Source organism: Gallinula chloropus (assembly GCF_964237585.1).
Source record: "Gallinula chloropus genome assembly, chromosome: Z".
NCBI lineage: Eukaryota > Metazoa > Chordata > Aves > Gruiformes > Rallidae > Gallinula > Gallinula chloropus.
Window position 1 is genome coordinate 22416556 of NC_140089.1, and position 25620 is coordinate 22442175.

The window sequence follows — 25620 nt, forward strand, 5'->3', positions numbered from 1 at the left end:
ATTTTGGAGACTTCTAGACCTCATTGGCAGGAAGCCCATCTCACATTCACAAAATACTAATTTTGGGGTTTTTTTTCAATTAATTTTGTTCTGTTACTTTATTTCTATTATATTCTTACGGTCCTAAAACATACACAATTTTTGCAAAACCTTAAAGATCCAGGTAAAATACAAACTCAGTGTGAGACACTTAATATATAGAAGGAAGGATAACATAAGGTTAATTAAAATGCAAGGTATTGCCCTCTATAAGAAAATATGCTATATGGTTCTTCTTGAAATTACATCTAGGTAGGTGTGCAGACTGTTCCAGATGTAGGACACAAAAAGGATAGCATATGGCAATTTAAGAGTGGAGCAGGATGTTAAATCAAAATGTTGGATTTCTTACCAAGAATCATTGAAAGGAATGAGTATAATTTAGTTACTGGACATTAAAGTCTTTCCCTATTATATAGTACTTTTAAATTATATCTACTGTAAATTGATTTGTATTTGATTATTTGCTAGTACATTAATTATTCTGAGCCAATAGTCACCATAGTTACCTTTGAGGGTTTTCAATTAATGTCTTTCTTGTCCTGATCTGAGCATAATGTTAACTGTAGGTGCAGGCCAGCTACCTGGCCACTTCTCACTTTCTCAGACTATAGTATTTTTTTATGGACAATTCCAGTTTAGGTTTTCTTCTTTATTGACTGCAAATGTTATAATATTACTGTGTTTTATATTTAAAGTCACCTACTTTCCTGGATTTTTAGAAATTCACCAAACAGATAACTTTCTTAAGGTATTGTATCCACTAGCATTGTGATGCAGGCTATATCTAGCTAAGTATGTTTTCCTGTACAGTGTTTTTCATTTTTCAGAACTATGAATGTGTGGAAGTTAATTGGGCTCTACATAACAGTAGTTAAACTGTTTTTAAAATGGCCATCTGGCAAACAACTAGTATGTAACATGATTTATTTGACACAGTGCCCTAAGAGGAAAAAAAAATTGAATACATTCAATTGGCAAGAATAATAGAGAATTTTGTAATACAACATATATAAAATATGTATCTTAAAATAACAAGGAATGGGTCAAGGGAGCATGGTGTATAAAATATTCAGCTTTTAACAAAATCCGCTTGTCCAGTCTTTTCACTCATCTCTTGCAGCTGCCAATGGAAATTCCTAAGTCTGGGAGTGAAAACTGCATGTGTTGTCAGTCCCTTCAGAAAAGATAATTATTTTTTTTTTCTTACCAACTTCGTTTCATTGTCTTACATATTCACATGTGTTGAAGAGTTCTGATGTAAATCCTGATTCTCAAATAAGTGGGACATGTCAAATCTTCCAAAGGTTATTTGGGCCATAACAATTTAAAGAGGCAGTTTAAACATTCCTGTAAATGAAATGACCCTTCTGCCTATTTTGCTGTTGAAAATGTCTGTTGCCCTCAGTAGGTACACTCAGATTAGGTGTAAGTAAAGTTTAAGAAGTTAGTAAGTATATTATTTACAGGCACGGGAAAAAAAAATCTCTGTAACAAGCACGTTTTCTTCCTTTAAGAAATCAACTGGGAGATGCCATGAGGTTAAAATGTTTGAAGGAAGTGAAACTTTGAAAGAATTTTCAAAGTCCGGTCATAACAAGAATAAATGTATCTTGTCCACAGGAAGTAAAGCCAGATGAAGTTACCAGACTTGCTCTTAGGACAGAAGTTAATTTTGAAAGTGTCTGCAGAAAGGTAAGGCTTGTTTTTTTGGTTCTTTTCACTTGCTTCCATGGGTGTGAGATAGCTCCTTAGGAAAAACGTGCATGTATGTGGGTGGGAGTATGTGCATTTGCACAGTGTATTCTCCATGTTATATGGAGTCTTCATTGTAGACCTTTCTTCCTTTTCTAAGGAAATTCACCCACTAGGACATATCAACAAAAAATTGTATAGCTGTTTGCTGGAAGTGGCTTGTCATCTAGGCTGGTGGCCTAATCCATAGTAACTGGAATAGAATACTGGGAAGCATAGTAGTTGGTTTTGAGTCTTTACAATCAAGTTTGCTTTGTTTATATAGGACATATACATGGATCAGTTAGTATAAACAATATAGGCTTTCAGCTTCCTTGAAAAGGGCTCTGAACACTTTTAGATGCAGAGAAAAGTTTCCACATGTGACCATAACATGACAAACATTAGCCTGAAAGAAAGGTGGAATTTTAACACCCCTGTGGCTCATTAATTTCAGTATAGTCTTTCTCCTGAAACCCACAGATGGTATGTTATTAACTATCTAAGTAGCGATGTCTGTAAGAGATGGAATAAAGACATACATGTGGGAAGATCAAATAAGCAGTTGAGATTGAGGGCAGATAGGAAATGAAAGGAGTGAAGAAGAGCACAAGTAAGTAGCATTTGAGCTGTGTGGCAGAAGTGATGCCACAAACCAATTCTGAATCCAAAAGTGTCAGTGTATGAAATTGTGTATTTTCTTCCACGGTATCCTAAATTCCTATGGGTGGTCCAGGAAGGGAGTCTGAAATCTGAAATGTTTATAGTCAGCAAACTGAGTTAACATAAGAGTTGGGTCATTTCCTTCTATAATGTCATCATTAGTTTGTAATAGAACTATGCTGTTGGAAAGCACAGTCATAGGTGATGTAATTCAGCTATTAGCATAGTGTGCAGCAGGATTTCCAGGCTTCATTTGAGCCATATCAAGTTAGTAGGAAAATATCGTAGGAATTTGGTATTTTGTCAGCAGTGTTTGGATGGAAGTATCTTTCCTTCTCTTAATGATCTAAGCAAGTAAGTAAAAGGTCACAAATATACTGACGTGGAGCCAAAAAGCAGCATTCTTTTAAATTTTCCAGTCTGAAGGTGAGGTATGCAGCTACTGATTACTGTAACTTTAGAAATGGTGCAGAAGTGAAAATTCTGGTCATGTGAGGACACAGAGAGGGATTTTTCGTACTTGAAGAGGGATGCTAAATTCAAACAGTAAGATACTTTTCACTTGTAAGAGATTATTTGCCAAGAATTAAAATGCACTAGGCTTCCACTGGATGCATGAAGCACAGGAGCCTCAAAATTAAATAATACTATTTTAAAGGAGATGGAATTTTGATTTCTTAAAGGACAAATTTAATGCCAAGAGTACTGAAGAAATATGATTAGTCTTACTAGTTTATTTTGTGCCATTGTTTTTGATGTATTCATAGTCATGGCTGCTTATATGCTTTCCATATTTCCTTAAAATAGGATTTCATTTAGCTGTTACCCTTGAAAATGCATGGTACAGGTACCTTCATGGAATTGGTTTGCGTTTAAAACCTGTTATTTCTGTTACTTTCTACGGCTGGTCTTGTTTTGCTGTGGTATGTCTGTTAATCTCACACCTTGTAGTGAATCAGTCTCATGTTTCAAATCAAACTTATGGATGGGTGTAGATACTTTTTTTAACTATAGAGGATTTTTAACTTCTGTGCAGTAGAGCAACATGTACAATGAATTACTACAGTTCTGATGACAAGTGTTAAATAAGCTATCGTAACTTTATTGTTTGCTAATGGCCGTCCATATCATACCCCCAACTGTGTTTAACAGGAGTTAATTTTCCAACATATTATTTCTTCTTTTCCCACAGTTATGGAATTTACAATAAAAGTAAAAAATCATTGATTTTTCTATCCCTGGTAATATTCTGTAGGTCGCATGAAATGCAGACCACATTGTTTACCTTTTCATTAACTTGAGTTTTGAAATATTTGAATGAAAACATCCTGTGGCTGTTTTCATTTTCAGAGTAAGTTTGTTTTCATTGATAAAAGGCAATCTGCTTTTAATTCACCATGGAATGCTGAATATTAGTTTTGTATAGTGGACATGTAGTCAAGGTATTTTTTTAATTTCTTCTGCCCACTGAGATTTGGTGTTCTGTTACTGTATTTCCCCATATATTTTTCAGAATAAGGTAAGCATACTTCTCTATTTAAACAGAGTTTACATATATTTCAGTCAAGTGCAATGAAATTGTTCTAAGTGTTTAGCAAGTGGAACTCAAACTTGTGTTCATATGATTTAGCTGTCAGTATTGCTGTACTGGTGGCTGCTAATCAGCAAATGAAATTTAGAGTTGCAGAGTTGCTAAGAGTTGCAGCAAGATACAGAGCTTGCCCTGTTAACATAAGACAAGAAGCAGTAGGTGAACGGTTTTTCTCTGTGCACCTCTTCTGAAACCTTTTTAATCCATTTTAATATTGCTGCAGCTGGTACCATTACTATCAACAATAAATTCTGTTGTAAAAAAACTCTAATGCAAGTTTAACTACAATTTATACTCTTGGTGCTTAGTTAAACTGTTGAGAAAAATAATGGAACGTGTATTTTCTAGGTTTTCCGAAGTTTTTGTGCACTTGGCTATACATAGTTCTATACTGTCTGCAACAAATGCATTTTCTAGCCATTAATAAAACTTAAAAACTTGTTGTAGGTCTGTTTTCTAATAGGTTGGGGAGTGGGGGAGAGGTTAAACTGGTATTTCCAGGTGTGATTGCATTTTAAAGTGTTCCTTACAGCATATGTAGCCAAACTGCTACGGGTTCATTAGCATTGTGTTCCAGCACATCAAAGTTGGAAATCAAAAGGTAATCCTAAAAAGAAATCTGCTCATTACATTCAGGGAACTGACTTGGGGACAGGCAAAGGTTTTAAGCACTGTCTTCAACTTACTGCTAACATAGGTTTAAGGTAACTTAGGTTAACATAGGCAGGATAGATAGCTTTTAATGTATTAATACTTCTCCAGTATTAGAGAAGTTATCTGTACTGTGTCTTCAGAGAAGGGTGACATTAGTTCATTTGTGAACACCGTTATAGGCAGAGTTAATTTTGTTACCTTTCACTGGTGCATTTAATAGATACTGACGGATGTATTGTAGCATCTCACTTAGTTTTTCTTCCAGTAAGTCTCTGGTATATAGGACATGAGAAAAAAACAACTGTATTCTAAACACTGAGAATGACAGACTCCCCCAGCGCAATGGATCACTTTCTACTGCACGCATTGATCTGGAGTGCTGCCTTGCCTTAAGTCCAAATACTTGTTATTTTTTTCTAAATATTGTAGTCCATGTGCATCAAAATCCAGAGACTTGCAGATTTGTGGGGAGTTGGAAACTGAAACTAAAACTGAAAAGAGCTATTGCTTTTTTTTTTTGCCAGTGAAGAACGGAGTACCAATATTCATTGTTGTCAGAGTGTATTTTGCCATGTTACTTCAGTGCTGTCATGTTTGAAGCGTTTAGATGCTTGTCTGCAAAGAGGATTCTGAACAGAAAATTTTAAGTACATTTTGATCCTTCAAGTTTGTTGGGGTCATGCCACAAAACCTCTTGAGTGTCAAGGTTACTGAAAAGCTTGCCACAACTAAGTGTGTTGAGAAACAACTTCTAGACCAGAAATGGTAAACTGTTACTAGCGCTTGTAAGCATTTTATTTTTTTGCTAGTCTAAGGCCTGGTGAGCTTATTTTGGATTGCTTCATGTTCAGGAACCAACTTGGTCTTGTTTGGAATTTAAAAGGAATTCAAAAGCTTTAGAAACAGTCTCAGGCAACTCATGCACAGCCATAGAGACACATGCCAGGATTTGGCTGAGCAGCCTGGTGTACAGTATGATTTTGATCATTAAAAGTTGAAGCTGCCTGATGAGGACAGCTGTTGTTAACATGATTTTAGAGGGATGACATTAGTACTGTGTAGCTTCAAGTCCAGATATTTTTAACCTGTACCAAAAAACTGTTATGCTACAGTTAAAGTTCTGGGTGTTATTTCTGGAGTGACTGAACTTACTCGCTGTAGTTCTTTACCTGTGTGGCTCAGGTAACTTTGGGATGAGGGAAAGAAAATGTTTTCTGTTCTGCTGCTTCACACATGGAAAGACCCTGCTTCTCCTCCCAAATACTTCTAAGAATTCACTGGATCTCTGGTGTGGGACTAAGAAAGTCCTTGGGCAAGAAGGACATGAGAGAGATTTAGAAAGGTATTTCTGCCCAGTGTAGACAGGAACAAAAACGATGAAGTTACGGGACTGATTATGGTTTTATTATCTTTATTCCTTTTGAAAGAATGTTTAAATCACATTATCAAAATAGCACTAAACCATAAAAGAGACCTAATGCAAAGTCTGTTGGAGTTTAATTGAAAACTTTCTTTTAACTTCAAAGACTTTGAATCAGAAACAAGAGAGTAGTTGCTGTTCTTCATTTGGGCTGTGGGGATTTTTCCTTAGACGCCTCCTCTTCCCCACCCCTCAGCCCCTTGACAAATTCTACTCACTGCAAAAACATTCTGATTATGATAGATGCTGTATAAAACTTATGTTTCTGTTGTTACTGCCTTTAATAGCAGCATAACTAGATAATTACTTATGTGGATTTTTAACATTCTTTGCTTATGAAAATATTTTCCTTACAGTCCATAAACCATAGGGAGAAGACTGCTGTGTGAATCAGTCTTTTGTGTAATACCAGTGTGGTGGTATCGGCTTTGTATAATATGCTTATCATTAACTCTCTGCACTTGGCTGTTTTGCAGTTCAATTCTGGCAATGTGGGGGTGAATAGCTGGTGGCTTTGAGACCCTCTTTTCTATATAAATTCTGGTTGCTGCACTCTTGTTAAATTAGAATTAGTGTATAGACAATGAAAGCACGATTATGAGAAGAATATGTGATAATACTTTAATGATCATCCCTATGAAATTTCAATCTCCATCTCTAATCCCTCTTACCTTCTGAGTATTAGTTATTAGAAAAAATTGTTACCAGCTTTTGCTTCAGAATAAGTGTATGGCCTTGTACCTGCAGAGATGTTTCCATTTTCCAATAATGTATTTATGATGAGACTAGTAGAACTGTAATATTCAATTTATTTTATGTGTTAAAATATTGTGATCCTTTCTCATTTCAGTGTAGAAATAAAGGTATTAATTTGCCTATCAGATACCAGATACACTTTTCTCTATGTAATAGTTGCATCTGGCAACATCTGGAAATGTGTTGCAATTGATTGAATAACACAATTTCCTGTAACACAGGCTAAAATAATTGGCTTGATGCTGGGAATCAGTGTTGCAGAGGTGAATTATTTTTGTCCTGAGTATTTTGACTCTGTTTCAATGGAAGTTACACTGAATGTATGAAGCCACTGTTCTTTGAGAACTTTCCATGTCAAACACCAGATGTTATCATTTAACAGGAATGTCTGTGGTCTTCCTAAGACTACTGATGAAGTGAAGAATTTTGCATACACTGATGAATATCACATTCAGGCGTAAATACTTTCTCTGTGTGACTGATTGTTTTGATTGTTGTTTGTTTTTCTGAAGGTTCCTCATCTTCCAAATTAGATCACTTCAACTGCAAGCTGTTCAGCATGCCTTTTATGTATATTCTCCTTAATATTTTAGAGCCTAGAATCTATGGCCATGGGCGCAAATGAAGTTTTATGTCAGTGTAAAACTAAACCGTCGGGTTTTGACAATTTTTTTTCTGTTTTTCTCCAACCTACTTCTCCACCCAATTGTCTATGTGTCTGCAAGCCCAGCCAGTATCAATTCCTTCCCAGGCTTCCACTGGGAGAGTTCAGGTTCCTTTCTGTGATATGTTTTGTCCATTCATAGAATCTTACAGTATCCTGAGTTGGAAGGGACCCATAGGGATCATCAAGTCCAACTCCTGGCTCCACACAGGGCCAGCCAAGTCAGAGCATGTGACTGAGTGCGTCGTACAGATGCTTCTTGAACTCAGCCAAGCTCAATGTTGTGACCCCTTCCCTGGGGAACCTGTTCTAGTGCCCAGCCACCCTGTCAGTAAAGAACCTCTTCCTGATACCCAACCTGAACCTCCTCTGCTGCAGCTTCATGCCATTGCCTTGTGTTCTGGTCACCAAAGAGAGGAGATAAGTGTCTTCTCCTTCACTCCCCCTTATCATGAAGCCACAGACCTTGATGAGGTCTCCCCTCAGCCTCCTCTTCTCCAGGCTAAACAAACCAAGGGAATTTAGCTCCTCCTTGTAAGACTTCCCCTCAGACCCTTCACGACCCTCATGTCCCTCCTCTGGACACTCCCCCAGTAGTTTCATGTCCCTCTTGTACTGGGGCACCCAAAACTGCACACAGTTCTCAAGATGAGGCTGCACCAGCACAGTGTGGAGTGGGACCAGTCCCTCCCTGGACCATCCAGCAGTGCTGTGCTTGATGCACCCCAGGATACAGTTGTCCCTCCTGGCTGCCTGGGCACACTGCTGGTTGAGGTTTAAGTTGCTGTTGACCAAGCCCCCAGATCCCTCTTAGCATGGCTGGCCTGCCCTTGGTTAGCTATGTCTTTAACTAACTAACTAACACACACACAGACACACTTTCCCTTATTTTCTCTGGTAGCCTTTTTGCATTTAAACTAGGCTACCACACATGTGTCTCTGTAAATCATCATTTGAGAGCAAGGAGACTAGTGCAAAGATACCAATGTTTTCAACAGCAGAGTAGCAACTGCAGTGATCTCAGTTTAATTTCAGCTTGGCTTTTGTCCATTCTGGAATGAATCTTGTTAAAGTTCAGTATTGAAATAAACTCTGCTAGTACCTCTGGCAGATTTGTTTTGGGGTTGGTTTTTTTTTTCACAGATACGCGATGTTTTCTTGTCAAATTTTAAATTACTAGTTCAGGAGATCTTTCTGTCACTCATTTGTATTCCTGCAAAGCTGTATTACCTAACTTTGTTGCCTGACTGCACTGATTGTTCAAGATTAATAATAAAGTATATTCTTTTCTGTAGATAAAAAGTTCAATCTCAAAAATTATGTGGTTGCTTCTGATTTGAATCTGCTCATTTCACTTAGTTGCTGTGTCAAACCAGAAGGTGGGCAGGCATATTGTCAGTAAAGTTGAGAGGGAGTTAATTGAGGATCTTATAGGTGATATTTGACTTGGTTCATCCAAGTAATGCAGACACAATAAACACATTTGCAAGAACATAAATGGACTAAAACGTAGGTAGGGAAGAACAGTGTTTTTTAAGCTCAGATATGCCTCTCATGCTTATGTTGGCAGTATATGGTGTTACACATGAACCTGGCTGTATTTTAGCAGTACCAGAAGAACTCACAGCACTCATGAAAGACAAGCAACTCGCAACTTCTGTTCCTATTTTAGATGAATCTTTAAGTGCTGTATATAGATAGATTACTGGATATGAGCCATCATGGAAGCAATAGAGAAAAATGTTAGTAGTCTTAATTTTATGCTTTTCTAGAAGAAAATGCAGGGGGGGAAATGTTGCATAACAAAAGGCTAACCTAGGCACGGTGGCTGGTTCGGCTTTTCTTTTTTGTTATTGTCCTGGTTCTGGCCAGGATGGAGTGACCTATGCAGCCAGCACAGGTGAGCTGAGTTAGCCTGGCCTGTTTTCCACACCACCTGACATCACTCCCCTGTAGAAGGGGTGTCATGGGGGAAAGTTGGTTGGGCACAGCTCCAGGACAACAACAATCATCTTTTTGGTGCCAAACTTGGGGCTCAAACCCATCACCCTTGGATTAAGAGTCCCATGTTGCCCCAGCTCTTTGAGCCCATTGAAGCCCCTTTGGCCAGAACTAGGGCAGTAATTATAAATAAAGGAAGAACAAGTTACAGCTGTACAGATTTTACCTTGGTATACTTCAGAATACCCTTTGAACTTGCACACTGTGCCAATGAAGCTGGCAGAAGTCACGGAATGATTGGGGTTGGAAGTGACCTCTGGAGATCATCTAGTCCAACCCCACTGCCAGAGCAGGATCACCTGGATCAGGCTGCACAGGCGGTTTTTTTACTGTCTCCAGAAGTGAAGACTCCACAGCCTCTCTGGCCAGCCTGTTCCAGTGCTCTACCACCCTTACAGTGAAGAAGTTCCTTCTCATGTTTAGGTGGAACTTCCTATATTCAAGTTTATGCCCATTGCCTCTTGTACTGTCACTGGGCATCATTAAAAAATGTAACCCCATCCTCCTGCCCCCCACCCCTCAAGTATTTATAAGACTGATAAGATCTCCCCTCAGTCTTCTCTTCTCTAGGCTAAAAAGTCCCAAGTCCCTCAGCCTCTCTTCGTAAGAGAGATGTTCTTGTCCCCTAATCATCTTCATAGCCCTTTTTTGTACCCTCTGCAGTAGCTCCCTGTGGTTCTTGAACTGGAGAGCCCAGAACTGCACACAGTATTCCAGATGTGGCCTCACTGGTGAAGAATAGAGGGGAAGGAGGGGGTCCCTCAACCTGCTGGCCACACTTTTCCTGATACACCCCAGCATGCCATTGGCTTTCTTGGACAAGGGCACACTGCTGGCTCCTGGCTAACCTGTTGTCCACCAGCACTCCCAGGTCTTTTTCCACAGAGCTGCTTTCCAGCAGGTCAGCCTGTACTGGTGCCTGGGGTTACTCCTCCCTAGGTGCAGGATCCTACACTTCCCCTTGCTCAGTTTCCTAAGATGACTCTCTGTCCAGCTCTCCAGCCTGTCCAGATCTCACTGGATGTCAGCACAGCCTTCCAGCATGTCAGCCACTTCTCCCAGTTTTGTATCATCAGCAAACTTGCTGAGGGTGCACTCTGTCCCTTCATCCAAGCTGTTGATGAATACATTGAACAGGGCTGGACCCTGGACTGACCCCTGAGGAACACCACGTGTTACAGGTCTCCAACTAAACACTCTGCCACTGATCACAACCCTTTGTGCTCTGTCTTGCAGCCAATTTTCAATCCACCCCACTGTCCATTCATCTAACCACAGTTCCTAAGCTTGCCTATGAGGATGCTATAGGAGACTGTGTCAGAAGCCTTGCTGAGGTCAAGGTAGACAAAGTCCACTGCTCTCTCTTCACCTACCCATACAGAACCCTTGTAGAATGCTACCAGGTTAGATGTGTTTTCTTGGTGAATGTGCTACATGCTATTTCTGATAGCTACCTTTTCCTCCACATGTTTTGAGATGACCCCCAGAATGAGCTTCCCCAACATCTTTCCAGGGATGGAGGTGGAGCTGATTGGCCTGCAGTTTTCTGGGTCATCTTTCTTGCCCAAGTGACATTGGTTTTCCTGCAACCTTCAGGCACCATGCCTGTTGTCCAGGACCTTTCAAAGATGATAGAGAATGGCTTAGCAATGACTTCTGCCATCTCCCTCAGCACTCACAGGTGCATCCCATAAGGGTCCATGGAGTTGTGGATATCCAGTTTATTGAACTGGTCTCTAACTAGATCTTCCGCAACCAAGGGAACGTCTTCCTTCCACCAGACTTTCTGTTACCTCCGAAGTCTGGGACTCCTGAGGACTAGCCTGAGCAGTAAAGGCTAAATCAAAGAAGGCATTCAGTAACTCCACCTTCTGTACATTTTCCTTCACCATGACACCTGCCTCATTCAACAGTGGACCCACATTTTCTCTAGTCTTTTCTTTTGCCACCAGTATACTTGAAGAAGCCCTTCCTGTTAACCATGACATCCCTTGCCAGGTTTAGGTCCAAGGAGACCTTCGTCTTCTCATTTCATCCCTGCATACCCTGACAGCATTCATGTAATCTTCCCAAGTGGTCAGTCCCTTCCTTGAAATGTAGACTTCCTTTATCCACTTGAGCTTTTTCAGAAGCTCTCTGTTCAACCAAGTGGGCCTCCTGCTTCCCTTGCCTGGTTTCTTGCTCTTAAGGATACACTGATCCTGAGCTTGGAGGAAGTGATCCTTGAGTATCAGTCAGCTCTCATGAGCCCTCTGCCTTCCAGAGCCTTGGCCCATGGGATTTCTCTAAGCAGTTTCTTAAAGAGGTCAAAATTAGACGTTCTGAAGTCCAAGGTTGCAATCCTACTTGTTTTGTACCTACTACCCATGATCTCATATCTTCTCATGATCACTTCAACCAAGGCTGCCTCCAACCCTAATGCCCTCCACCAGTCCCTCTTTGTCAGCAGTAGGTCCAATAGTGCACCTCTCTTTATGGAACCTGAGGCAAAAACGTATAATCTGTACACTGAAGGAACCTCCTGGACTGCATGTGCTTGGCTGTGTGACCTTCCCAGCAGATATCAGGGTGGTTGAAATCTCCCAGGAAATCCAGAATCAAAATGCTTGGATGAGAGTATCGTATAGAATGAAGAGATTTAGGTGTTTGGGGAACCTCTGGGTCGAGAGGAAGCTGGACAGGAAAGATGAGCTACATCATAATCAAAATTGTGCCAGGCTGCTGGCACTGAAAATTTTAAAGGTCATAGAGGAATAATTAAACTAAAAGCAGAGGGCAGATGATAAGCATGGAGGAACATCTGATTCACAATGACATGACCAACAGGAGGCATGTGGCAGCTTTTCAGGGTGTCTTTTAAAGGCCAAGGAGGAAAAAACTTGATCCAATAAAAAATGAAGGTAAAGTTAGACTACCTACAGTGCCAGTTGATTGCCACCTCCCGCACAAGGCTACAGAGTGTAAATTATGAATATTTCCTTACCAATCCTTAAACCAAAAAAATAGAATACCTGACATACAACATCATCACCAATACAATAGATGCCATCCTTCCATCAGGTCTTCAAGATAATTAAAGTAAGGTACCATCTTTACAGGGATAATGGGGTAAGCTGTATATACACAACTGATGATAGATGTTTTGAATTATTCTGTTTAAAGAAAAATCTCATCTGTTGGGATGTAAATGAATGTAATTGCTAAAGCCAGCTACATGAAGGAGTTGCAGTTTGAGACCATTAGTTTACAGCATTTTGCCCTTCTATGGTAAGGTTACTAGGTAAGGAAAAGTATGGGAAACGTGAGGTAACTGGTCACATTGTGAAAGTATAACTGCATTAAATTTAAAGGGTAATGGTCTGGTTTTTCTTGGGCTTGGAATACAAGTAACTGCATGACGATTGAAATGGTTGAATGATTACACATTAAGAAAATTCTGTGTGCCAAAGTTAAGTAATATTATTGTAATGGCCTAGAAGATTCCCAAGAGCCTCTAACCATAAAGGTGACTGTTCTGTGTGTTGTATAGTGAAATACCTGCTATAAAATGTGAACATCCAGGATTTCCATTTATTTTGCATCCTTCATCTGCTGATATGCTTGAGTAATATCAGGGCTTCCATATATATCTGACATGTGTTTATCATTAGAGTAAGTTTCAAATGCATATGGACTCCTCAATAGATTTAACGATGGAAAATCTACCTTCGGTTGCCAAGGAACTGGTATGTTTATCTCAGATGTTCTAATAGTTTTTCAGTGAACTGAATTTGTATTTCCATTGTCTTTCCATTTCCAGAAAGTGGCTGAAAAAGCATATAGATTAAAAGAAATCTGTTTTCAATTGTGCACGAAAATTGCAATGTGGTATGCCAAGAAATGCTGTCTTGTTTTGAATAGCATATTCTAAAATGGCCTGCCCCTGGTTAGTTTGTACAGCGTTCATGAAGTCTTCAAGTTGTCTGTACCTACAAATCCTTGGCTCTCATATTTAGTTCCTTCAGCAGTACTCTGAACATAACTACATCTCTCATGAGAGTTTTATCAAAACATTGATCTGACAATACTTTAGTTCTATATAGGTGTGTTCCCTTTTAGTAGTACTTGTAAAGGTGAATGTCTGAGCAAGACAGAGTTATTTGGCAGGTATAAATCTCTTACCTTTATGCCATGAATTATCTGAAATATACTTCATTAAATCGGAGCTTATTGTTCAAGTGTTAGCTAGTTTTGAAGCTTTGCATCTGTTTTAAATTTGAAGGTCTGAACTATGTATACTTTCTCTGTACAAACAGCCTTTCATATGTGCTTATACATATGGTGCTGTATTGGGCTGTATCTGACAAGTGATAATTTGAGGTTTGAGCATCTGTTTTACAGTAAAATATTGCAAGGATGCCTCAAGATTACAACCTTGAAGGTTTGGTACTGAGTTTTGTCACCAAATTGACTTTATAAGGAGGCTGGTGGATATCTCAATTCTGTAACTTCTCAGGTTTGTCCAAGGCAGGATACTGTGAACTACTTGGCCCATTAAATAGTTTTAATAGTGTGGAGCTCATGCCTGTATCTCACCAATGTATTTGCTACCATCTGCTTCCACTCAGTCTTTGGACATGCCTGTGATGCACAGCTGGTTCTCGATGGCTGAGATGCATTCAGGTTCTTGTGAACTCAGAGAATTCTGTTTCCTGCTCAGCTTGCAGCACTGCCCAAGTGTTGGTGATTTGCTTTGTGTTTCTGCTCTCTTTTTTGTAACAAATACGTAATCAGGGTTTTTTAAATTCTGTTTTCTCAAATAACAGTTGTTTCAGATCTCATTTTGAGATTGGCCAGCTTAAGTCGTTATATGGAGCTAATAAACAACTGCCTGTTTTGAGTCTCTAGACCTTCGTTCTAGGTGGACAGTTAAAAGCAAACAATCTGCCAATTTCACTTCTCTGCAAAAATCAGTCATGGTTTCAGATCTGATACATGGTAGTTGTCAAACTAATTTATATATGACCTTTACTCCAAATTTCATTAAGTTCTCTGAGGAAAACCATGTGAATTTTCCGGTGAAGACCTTTCTCTTTGTATTGCTCACAGCTACTGCCTGCTATTTTGTTTCTGTTCCCTTGACATACGTTTTTTGCTTCAGGGTTTCTATTTCATTCTGTTTTGCTTTTCTACTTTACTTTCTCAATATAGTTGTCTCTTGCCTGTTTTAGGGGGAAGGGGAGTTCCTGTTTGCTTAGGTTGGGGGAGGAGGGCAGGGAGGGGCGATGGTAGCTTGTTTATTTTTGTGGTGTCTATTTTTACTCATCTTTGTGCCATTTTTTTTACTCAGTTTGGTAAAAGGTATGTATTTCATAGTGTTATAGTACCTCAACTGTTCACATGTCAAAACATATGTAAAGCATATATTTTTTACAAAGCTTTATATAAGAAGCAAAAATATGTATCCTTTATACTGTTAGGGTATATGTACTTGACTTTACATTAATCAGAATTGTACAAATTTTATACCAATTAATTTTGCTGGGTGTACAATTCAAATTTTGTAGTATTTTAATATTAATTATTTCTTAATATTTTCTTTTAGGATCTAAAGTGATTAGTACTTTAATCACAGCTGCTTTCCAGTAGGAATTTATCCTCATCATAGACAGGTTCTTCCATAGCATAAAGTTCAACATGCTTCTAGGTTTTCTCAGCAGCCAGAGAGATTTTGGTAGTCACAATGAGGTAGACCGCCACAACTGTGTGGAATTGGCACAGTCCTCCCTTTATATCCTCTTTCATAACCTTAAGAAGTTAACGTACTTGTTTTAAAAAATGTGTGCTTTCTGGGGGATGACAGACTGAGGGGATTGTAGCCGTATGTTCTTACTTGCCTGCAAGAAACGAAGAAGACTTGAATTTGAATTTTCCCACAGTCTTGCTGTTTCAGCTAACACCTAGAGTTGACCCTGTTCTCAGTGGAGAGATAATTAAGAATCTATGCCTGCTTTATGCTGTTGGGTATTCTTCTCTGACTTTTCTTTAGTGAAGCAATCATAGGAATTACTGTACCCATGAATATGGAAGGAATTAGTACTCAAGGTACGTAATTTGTACTTGGGCGGGTCTGGGGTTTATGCCAAACTCTGCTGTAGGTCATCATGGTGGTTTGGGACACATTTCTCTTAGACCAATCTGAAAAATAAGCATTTACCTCAGACCTTTAAGGTTGGCTAAATTAGTTGTGACTGATTAATCCAGAGTAACTCTGTTGACTCTTTGATACTCCAATTAAGTAAGGTCTTCTTACACTTGTAAAGTCCTAACCTACCTAAGGGCGTTGTAAACTTTATCAAGTGCTTAGCTAACATGTACTTTTTATCATGCATGTAGCATGAGCCTGATGCAACATGAGCTTCCCATGGAGTCACAGCCTCCTTCAGATACCTCTACGTGCTCCAGCATGGGGTCCTCCACAGGCTGCAGGGGATTCTCTATGGGCAGCAGAGGGACAGCCTGCTTCCCCACGATCTTCTTCAGGGGCTGCAGTGGAATCTCTTTTCTGGCTCCTGGAGCACCTCCTCCCCCTCCTTCTGCACTAACCTTGGTGTCTGCAGAGTTTCTTCTCAGTCCTCTCCCTGGCTGCAAAAACAGCTGCTCTTTTTTTACTCTGTTACCACAGGTGTGCTGCCATCACCACTGATGGACTCGGCCTTGACCAGCAGCATATTTGTGTTGGCATTGGCTGTGTACTTCCTAGGGGAAGCATCTAGGAGTTTCCTGCAGAAGCCATCCCTGTAGTACCCCCTGCTACCAAAGCATTGCTATACAACCCAAAACAGTTACACTCAATATTAAACTTCACTTCTAGTTAGTGGAGTATGATGGGCTTCAAGGTTACGCTTTGTGTTTTGGCTTTTGCCATATACTGCATATTTGTCAGAGGGGTTTCTGGCTGCCTTTATTTGAATGTCATCATTTTAAATAAATAACAGAGAGATGATCCAAAGTGACAGGTGTGGGCCGCCAAGAATTACCAATCTGGTAGCCCTGTCCTTTGATCAGGGTGAAGATGTAGTAGTAGCTGTAGCAGTATACATTTTACCAGCAATCTTATTTCTGGTAAGACATGCAAAAAAGGCAAACCCATTTTTCTGCAAAAGCAAATCAAAGAATGAAAGTATGACTTCTTCTTTTTCCTATTACTGATTAGAGAAGAGAGGATATGAACAAAAGTAGGCTTGAACTGCAAGAATAATCAGAATAAAGCACTGGTCAAAAGTCTTCATTTCATGTTCTGTCTTAATCCCAGGTTTCTGCCTTTAATTCTTCCGGCAACTCTACTGTCTCAAGCATGGTAACGAGATAACTCCTTTCAACTCCTGCAATCCAATCTGCCCCAAGGCCCTAAGACACTGTTTCTCATTATCACTTTATCACCTGTGTCTTATGAATCAGGTATTACCCACTGTCCTGATTCTGGCCAGGCCAGAGGTAACCTCCCCAGGCAGCCAGCACAGGTGAGCTGAGTTAGCCCGTGCTGTTTGCCACACCACTTGGCATCACTCCCTCATGAAGAATAATCCACACACCTTCTGTGTGACATTTCCATCACACTGCTTTTTTTCTTTTTTTTTTTTTTACCCAGTGCTGCCAGCTCCCAGGTCTGCTGTACTACTTCTGTCTGCTATTCTAGTACATCTCAAAACTTAACTTGTGAATGTTTTTATCTTACAAAGCTTGTGATGTCTATTCTCTTCCCAATTATTGCCACATTGTATGATGTTTGCCTCCCTTATGTGGGGTGCACATGTGTAAGTTATGCAATTGCTGCTTTATTATGGTATAACAGACATGTTATGTTTTGAGGTTTGTGTATCCATGTACACATCTACCATTCAGGCTGATGAATGCAAGCCTATGCAGTTTCAATTTCTTTTTATTTTGAGAGATTTTTAAATTACAGAGATTGGTAGTTAATTCAGTTAAATGTCCACATGGAATTTAATGAAACATGATGATGATAAATAAATGTCTTTGATACTATATACAGAAGGCATGGCTTACCAAGGTCATGGAATCACAGAACATTAGGAGTTGGAAGGGACCTCAAAAGAACATCTAGTCCAGTTCCCCTGCCACAGTGGGATCACCTAGACTAAATCACACAGGAACACATCCAGGCAGGGTTTGAATGTCTCCAGAGGAGACTCCACAACTTCTCTGGGCAGCCTGTCCCAGTGCTCTGTCACCCTCAGAGTAAAAAAGTTCCTCCTTACATTCACATGGAACTTGCTATGCTCCAGCATGCACCCATTACCCCTTGTCCTATCGCTGCCCATCACTGAGAAGAGCCTGGCTCTGTCCTTCTGACTCTCACCCTTTACATATTTATAAACATTAATAAGGTCACCTCTCAGTCTCCTCCAAGCTAAAGAGGTCCAGCTCGCTCAGCTTTTCCTCATAAGGAAGGTGTTCCACTCCCTTAATCATCTTGGTGGCCCAAGGCTGGACTCTTTCAAGGAGTTCCCAGTCCTTCTTGAACTGAGGAGCCCAGAACTGGACACAATATTCCAGGTGTGGTCTCACTGGGGCAGAGTAGAGGGGGGGAAAGGACCTCTCTTGACATACTAAAAGACGGAAAGTTTGAGGAGACTGACTTTGGTTCAATATGGTTCAATATGTAGCTTACAGCTTTATTCACCTTGCACTGCCTCAGTTGCACACTGAATAGGGGACAGTGTTCTGTGGAAAGTACTTGGACATTCTTGCATGAAAAAATTAATAACTCAAAATAATACAAAAAGTTCAAGGAACATGTGACAATAAATGCATACTATACCAGTATATGCATGATTAAACATACTGGGAGTAAGGGGAGACGGAAAGCACATTCTTGCTGTAAATGCAGCTGACATTTTCTTGTTAAGCTTCATATTCTAGCAAGGTTTTATGTACTGGAAAATACTTGAGGAAAAATAAATTGAGCATTGGATGTGCCAAAAAAACATAAAAATTGGAAATTTTAAAGAATGTGAATGTCATATTGTGTGTTTGTTGGCTACTGTCTATCAGTGTGAGTAGTGCTCATGAAGTATTTTGCTATAAGGAAAAAATGTGGTTATTCCATATGGATTGGCATGTATATGCTTAAACCCTTTGTATAAATATTTGAATTAAAGGACACCAGATGTTGCACAGAAGCTGCTGCTGCTTTCTGAACTTCATGGTATATTCTTTCAAAACCCACAGGAAGTAGCTGAGGGAAAAAGTGTATTAATTAAGGTCAGAAATAGATTTTCCAGCTCTAGAAAAACCTCCAAAGAAAATAGCGTTTGATCCTCAGAAATGTGAGCTTGCTGTCCCAGGAATCTGGTGGCACTGTACAGTGCTGTCACGTGGGGATCAAAATTCAGATTTCAAGTTCTCAGAGCTAGGCAGGTCTGAAAGCAAGCCAGTCTGTGGCCCTTGGAAACAGCCACATTTTTTGACCCATCTCCTCTGGCCAGTGTTCATAGGTCTGTAGGCAGTCTACAGAGAAAACATTTTTCCACTTTTTCTTGACCTGAAGAAATAACATTCTAATAGCAGAGACTTGATGAGAAGGGAAAAGTGCTAGAATTCCCAGATGCTCTGCACTTCAAACATGAAATATGAACGGACCTACCCTAAGTATGTTTTGTAAGCTCTAGACCTATGGCAAAAGAAATTTGTGTTGGTTGAGGAACATCTAATTAAATGTTTCTGCATTTGGCTGTGTTGTAGCTGTTAAGTGTCATCTGCTTTTTCCTTCAGACCAGAGCACCTCTTCTGCTCTAGCAGTTGGCATGAAGCCTCTATCTATCTTTGTGCAGCAAATACATAATTGTTTATACTAAGTGGTATAATTTTGCTGGAAGAAAATGTACATATAAGCAAGTAAGATTCCCCACTGAGCACTCTTGTGTCAAGCAAATCAGATACTTTAAATCCGCATTGCTGATGAGTTAGGTAGTGTTCATGTCATGTTCATTTGACCAGCAGTTGCTTTTCCCTGCAATCCTTCAGGATGAGGATATTGTCAGAAGAGGAACAACTCATAGCTTGAGACAAGAACATTTCAGCAAGTGAAGCGAAGCCATACGTGCAAGCAAAGGAGAATAAGGAATTAATTCCCACCAGCAGGCAGATGCTTAGCCACATCACAGAAAGCAGGGCTTCATTTCACATGATGGTTACTTGGATTGGCAAGTTCCCTAACTGCAAACTCCCATTCATTTCTTTTTCCTTGAGCTTGTATTGCTGAGCACAACTTGATAGGGAATGGAATATCCTTTCCATCAGTTTGGATCAGTAGTCCCATGTGTGTTTCCTTCCCAGTGTCTTGCTCCTGCCTGGTTGTTGGGAAGGCAGAGTGAGAAACTGAGCAAGTACACTGCTCAGCAGTAACTCAAAAAAATTAGTGTCTTACCAGCTCAAAAGTACCGTAGTCACAAATCCAAAGCCCAGTACCATCTTGCCTGCTATGGAGAAGGTTAACTCTGTCCCAGGTTGGAGCCAGTACAGTTTCCAACCTTTATTTCCTATCGTTTACATACCTGTCACTGGGGCTCCATCGCAAGGTGATCACTCATGGCAGTAAAGGCAGCATGTTGTGTTGAGTTGTTTGGCACCAAAACCAGCTCAGGTCTGGTCACAGGGCACTAGCCTGGGTCACTTGCTCAGTTCTTTACAAGGCTCATTATCTGTTGGTTCCAGTGGCTTCTGCTGTAGTACTTCCTCAAATGTATAACTCAGATCACAGGTAGTAGCAATTTAACCATATATCCACTACAATATGACTAGAAAGGTGTGTCTTTTCTCCTTTCTCCCAAAGAATTCCGCTGCAGGCTTTAAAAAATCTTCCTGCTAATTTGTGTTTTACAAGCCTCTTATATCCCCTTTCCCTCCCATCAAAAAAAAAAAAAAAAGAAAAAAGAAAAAGCTGTCATTGGAAGTCTTGGGATACCTCTGATTCTTTTACTCAAGCAGTCACAACAAGAACCTGCAAATGAGATAGCTTTTATGATGTGTCATACCTGTGACTTCTAGTATACAAAGAGTTGTATACTGTCAGAAAGTCAGAAATGGGAAAGCAATTCCTACTTTTCTCCTTTTTCTTTAAATTAAAGCATGACAATTTTGTTTGTTCTTTGACTCAGTCTGCAGAGTTCCATTATGTTCACACATCAAATTCAAGTTTGTCTTTAAATCAGGTTATACCTTGCCTATCAACCACATTTAATACACATTCTTTCAATACCTGCTATGTGTCTACTTTTATGGCACCCATACTGCACCTCTTGTAAGATACTGTATTCCTTCATGCAGGGTGCATCTACTAATATGATGTTCTTTATTCAAGGAGTTCATTCATTTGCTTCGTATGTGTAAGAAATAGTTAATGTAAAAATCAGCATGTTAGCTCTGAAAGATGTGTTTTTTATGCTTTTAAAATAAAAACCACAGTATCCCTATTTAGTACCTGATAAATAGCAGGTATACATGGCTGTTGTGTTTCTATCAGTGTTTGGGCAGTCGGCTCTTTTCCTCATTCACAATGACAATAGTAGAACAAAAATAAGAAATATTTATTGTAGTGCCCTGGGGTTTTTTTTCTCTTGTTCAGTTAATACTCCAGAATTACATTAATATGCATTGTAGCATAACTGATGCAGACCCATGTGAGCGTTCTTCATTCTGTTGACGTAATGCTTCTGAATTTATGTTATATAGCCAGATTGTACTGCAACTGAGAGAGCCATTGCAAGACTTGCAACACACCCCATCTTGAAACCCAGATTTGTTGAACTTAAAGGTATGACTTGTTTACGCCATTGGTAACTTACTGGTAAATTAACTTGTTCCTGTATGTTCCTGACATGAACAAGCGGTATAAAAAATATAATAAAAAAACTGAGAAGATCCTGAAAAGAACCTTAACTAGTTTACCAAGTGTCACAAGCTTGTAGTCATTTCTGTTGGTTGAAATGGGCTTATGTCAGTATAGTATATGTTACTTAAAATACAAGATGTGGGAAAAACAGGGCTTATAATGGGAAGTCTAAAAAAGCAAGTGGATATGAAGTATCTCTAAATAGAATAGGACTGAACCAGCAATGAACACATTAACATGCAGATACAAAGGTAAAAGGAGTATTACCGCTGGGTTTCCAGAGGTAGCTAAAAGATTTTGCAGATTGCTCCTTTAAACTTCCCAGGAAACTGTCCACAAAGCCCTTTGATAATCTTTCCTGGTTCTTTTAATTATCTTCTGTTCTCGTGAAACTCAAATGGTCAAGTCATAATAATAATAATAATAATAATAATAATAATAATAATAATAATAATAATAATAATAATAATAATAATAATAATAATAATAATAATAATAATAATAATAATAATAATAATAATGTCACAAATTTACTTTGTTAATAACAGAGCATGTCAATTATATCTGAGCAATTTACTATTTGTGATTTTACACACAAAGTAATGCCCTAAATGAATGTGATTTCTTGCTGAAAGAGTTCACAGTTAAATTCAAGTTTATCAGTGTATTCAGTTGGCAATAATACCAGGTTCTTTCCCTCGCTTCTGTTGGTGCTGTACTCTGATGGTAGTTCCTGCCCCATGTGTTCAGTAAAGAATTGATAAAGACACTCAAAATACGCTTTCTCAACACAGTGTATTTAACTTGCAAAAATGCTTTATTAAATTAAACTAACTTGTGTAAGCTCATGTGTTTCTTCTCCCCCTTGTGTAGCTGCTGTAAAAGCTTTTAAGGATGCGAGAAAGAACACAGACGAAGCCTCTCCTTTGAAAAAGGAGAAGTCAGAAGAACAGCCTGAATCAGCACAACCTTTCAATAGCAATTTGGATGACCAAACTCTTAAACCAGCTCAAAAACAGCAAGGATGTGAACACAAAACAAAAACAAACACGAAAGTAGAAACTGACAGGGTGGCCAAAGAACTTTCTGAGAGCAAATCTGAGCAGAAAACTCTGGAAATGGAGATAGCACAAGTTTCAGAAGAATCTTCATTTCAGGCAGTAAAGAAAACACAAGCAGTCCCTCAGAATAAAACAGGAAAGAAACTTGACTATCAGAAAAGGAAAGAAAATATGAACATGAATAAATTAAATGCAATAAAAGAAATAAATAATGATGATAGTGATCAAGAACAACCTAGTGAAGAGCAGTACTTTGATGATAGTACTGAAGAGAGGTTTTTTAACCAGTCATCAGATTCTGACAGTGACAGCAGTGATGATTTCTTCATTGGCAAAGTAAAAAAAAAGAAAAAGACAGCAGCAGTTACTGATCTTTCTTCAGAAAAAAAGAAAGAGAAGGATGGAATTCAGAAAAACATAGTGAAGAAAGAAAAGGACACAGTGCCAGGGACAGCACAAGATTTGATCATGGAAGAAGGAAAGCCACATGCAAGAGCAGGCAAGCTAGAATCAATGTTCTGCAGTTCTTTGTCTGCCTCCAATCAGAAATCTCAGAACAGGAGAAGGTAAACTTTTTCCTCTTGTTATGTTCTCCATGCCCTTCCTCCTTCTCAGTAATGGAAATTGTTGTGATTTTCAGTAGCCATTACCAAAAAAAGCAAAATTTCACCCAATTACAACATAGAAGATTTTCAGATAAGCTACTCTGTAGTCTTCTTTTGCTTTCTTAAAACTTAGTATTTTTCATATTTGCGTTAGCACGGACCTACATATAGGATTCCTAATTAGACCTGCATGTCAATTAAATCACACAGAATACTTCTGGTTTTATTTCTTTATTAACAAATAGGAAACAATATCTAAGGGTTTTGTATGTGATGCTTGAAAGACATTGCACAATTAATTTACAGATCATCTTGCAAGTTTCTTGAAAAATCCTAAATTCTCTTTTTATTTATAGAAATACAAAAGACCAGCCTTTCAAAAATGAAAGAACAGGTATGTATTACTTAACCTGGTAAAGCTTTAAGAGTGAAAACGTCTTGATGTGTTGTAGATTCCACAGTCTAATAATAATTGGCTGGTTTTTTGTTTCGTGTCAATGTTATGGTGCATATTTTAACATTTCTTGTTAAAATTGTCAAGTTCTTGAGCTTTCCTGTTAATCTGTCTTCATACTGAGCAGTTAGTGTTGCCTGTGCACAGGTAAAGGTGTCAGATTGTGATATTTAACAAATGGTTTGTCTTGTGAATAATTTCTTCAGTAGCCCCTTCAGTATTTTATTTTGTTTATAGTTTTATGATTCCATTTTGGAATTTGTTGGATCAAGGACATCATTACAATCATAATGGATTACATTGTGTAATACCTCCTCAGTTTACTGGGAAGAAAAAGGTTGAGATCATGATAAATACTTGTTTACACCAATTTTGAATGTGCTCAGTAATAATAAATCTTACATATCTGTAGCCTAGCAAGTGACAATTTACAGGGCTGCAAGATAAGGAAATCTTGCTGTGAACATTAAGATCCATGTGTTCCCCATGGTTCATTAAGAAATTGCTGAAAATATCTGTAATACCAAGGTTTAGCATATTTTTATGACGGACCCTGATGTATTTAATGTTTTTTGTACTTCTTGTACAGCTCTCTTTAAAAAGGAACCACAAGTCAAGAAGCAACCTTTTGCAAAAGCTGCAGGTATTAAATGCAACAATAAGAAAACATGTTTGGAACAGCCTCTTCATCCTTCATGGGAAGCAAGCAAGAGACGCCGGGAGCAAATGTCTCAAATTACAGCCTTCCAGGGGAAAAAGATTAAATTTGATGACTAAACTAAATGTAAATAGATAATTTTTTTTTTAAAGTGTCATGCAGATTTGTGTCCCATGGTATTTTCTTTTGAAGTAACAACTACTGTTTGAACTTTTTTGTTATACTGTCCTTATGCCTTGCAACCTCTAAAATAGCAACTGGTAGGACCTCTCATCTGTTAATAATGAAGATTGCTTCATTTTTTCAATCTACTGTCTGTTAATGAATGTATGTTCATGTGGTGTTGGTTCACAAGTCCCATTATGTAGTGCCACCCCTTACGAAATACACCCTAATGTCAATGAATGATTCTTAGGACCATCATTTGTGCCCCGTAGGAATAGTACAGATTTTTTGGAACTTTTTTTTTTCCTTGTGAAAAAACGTACTTTATATGAGAACTTGGATATCAAGAGAGAGGAGAGAATGCAAAATACTGAGGTGATAATCCTAGGACCATATTATCAAACACATCTCAACTGAGAAAGAGAGATTTTTAAACTCTAACAGCCTTCACAAATTCACTAAGGTATCAGGTACCTGGAAAAGTCGATCAGCAGTATGCATGATATGAAAATTTCTGAAGACAAATAAAATGTTGTCCTGCTGAATTATGATCTCTGTCTTTTGATTATACTGCCAGTTTAAGGAACTGAAATAGTCTTTAATTCTGTTGTCCCATTTAATATCTTCATTGACGACCTTGATGAGGGAATAGCATCCACCCTCAGCAAGTACACCGATGATACAAAGCTGGGAGGAGTGGCTGACACACAGGAACACTGCGCTGCCATCCAGAGAGACCTGGACAGGCTGGAGAGCTGGGCAGGGAGAAACCAGATGAGGTTCAACAAAACCAAGTGTAAAGTCTGGCACCTGGGGAGGAATAACCCACTGTATCAGTACAGGCTGGGGGATGACCTGCTGGAGAAGAGTTCTGTGGAGAAGGACCTGGGGGTCCTGGTTGATGACAGGTTGGCCATGAGCCAGCAGTGTGCCCTGGTGGCTAAGAGAGCCAATGGGATCCTGGGATGCATCAGGAGGAGTGTGTCCAGCAGGTCAAAGGAGGTGATCCTGTCCCTCTACTCTGCCTTGGTCAGGCCCCACCTGGAGTATTGTGTCCAGTTCTGGGCTCCCTGGTATAAAAAAGACAGGGATCTCCTGGAGAGAGTCCAGAGGAGGGCTACGAAGGTGATTAGGGGCCTGGAACATCTCCCGTATGAGGAAAGGCTGAGTGAACTGGGACTGTTTAGTCTCGAGAAAAGAAAACTTAGGGGGGACCTAATTAGTGTTTATAAATATCTTAGACAAGGGACGCAGGGGGA

The 25620-nt window shown here is 39.2% G+C and overlaps 1 protein-coding gene across 1 annotated transcript in view; it reads left to right on the forward strand.

Moving 5' to 3' along the window:
* Positions 1-24874, forward strand: part of SRFBP1 (serum response factor binding protein 1) — a 71785-nt gene extending 46911 nt beyond the window's left edge. Inside the window, exons 4-8 of the mRNA XM_084278910.1 lie at positions 1663-1734; positions 21259-21340; positions 22292-23045; positions 23441-23478; positions 24128-24874. Coding sequence (XP_084135036.1) covers positions 1663-1734; positions 21259-21340; positions 22292-23045; positions 23441-23478; positions 24128-24315 — 1134 coding nt within the window. The 3' untranslated portion in view covers positions 24316-24874. The remainder of the gene's footprint in view (positions 1-1662; positions 1735-21258; positions 21341-22291; positions 23046-23440; positions 23479-24127) is intronic.
* The last annotated feature ends 746 nt before the right edge of the window (positions 24875-25620 follow it).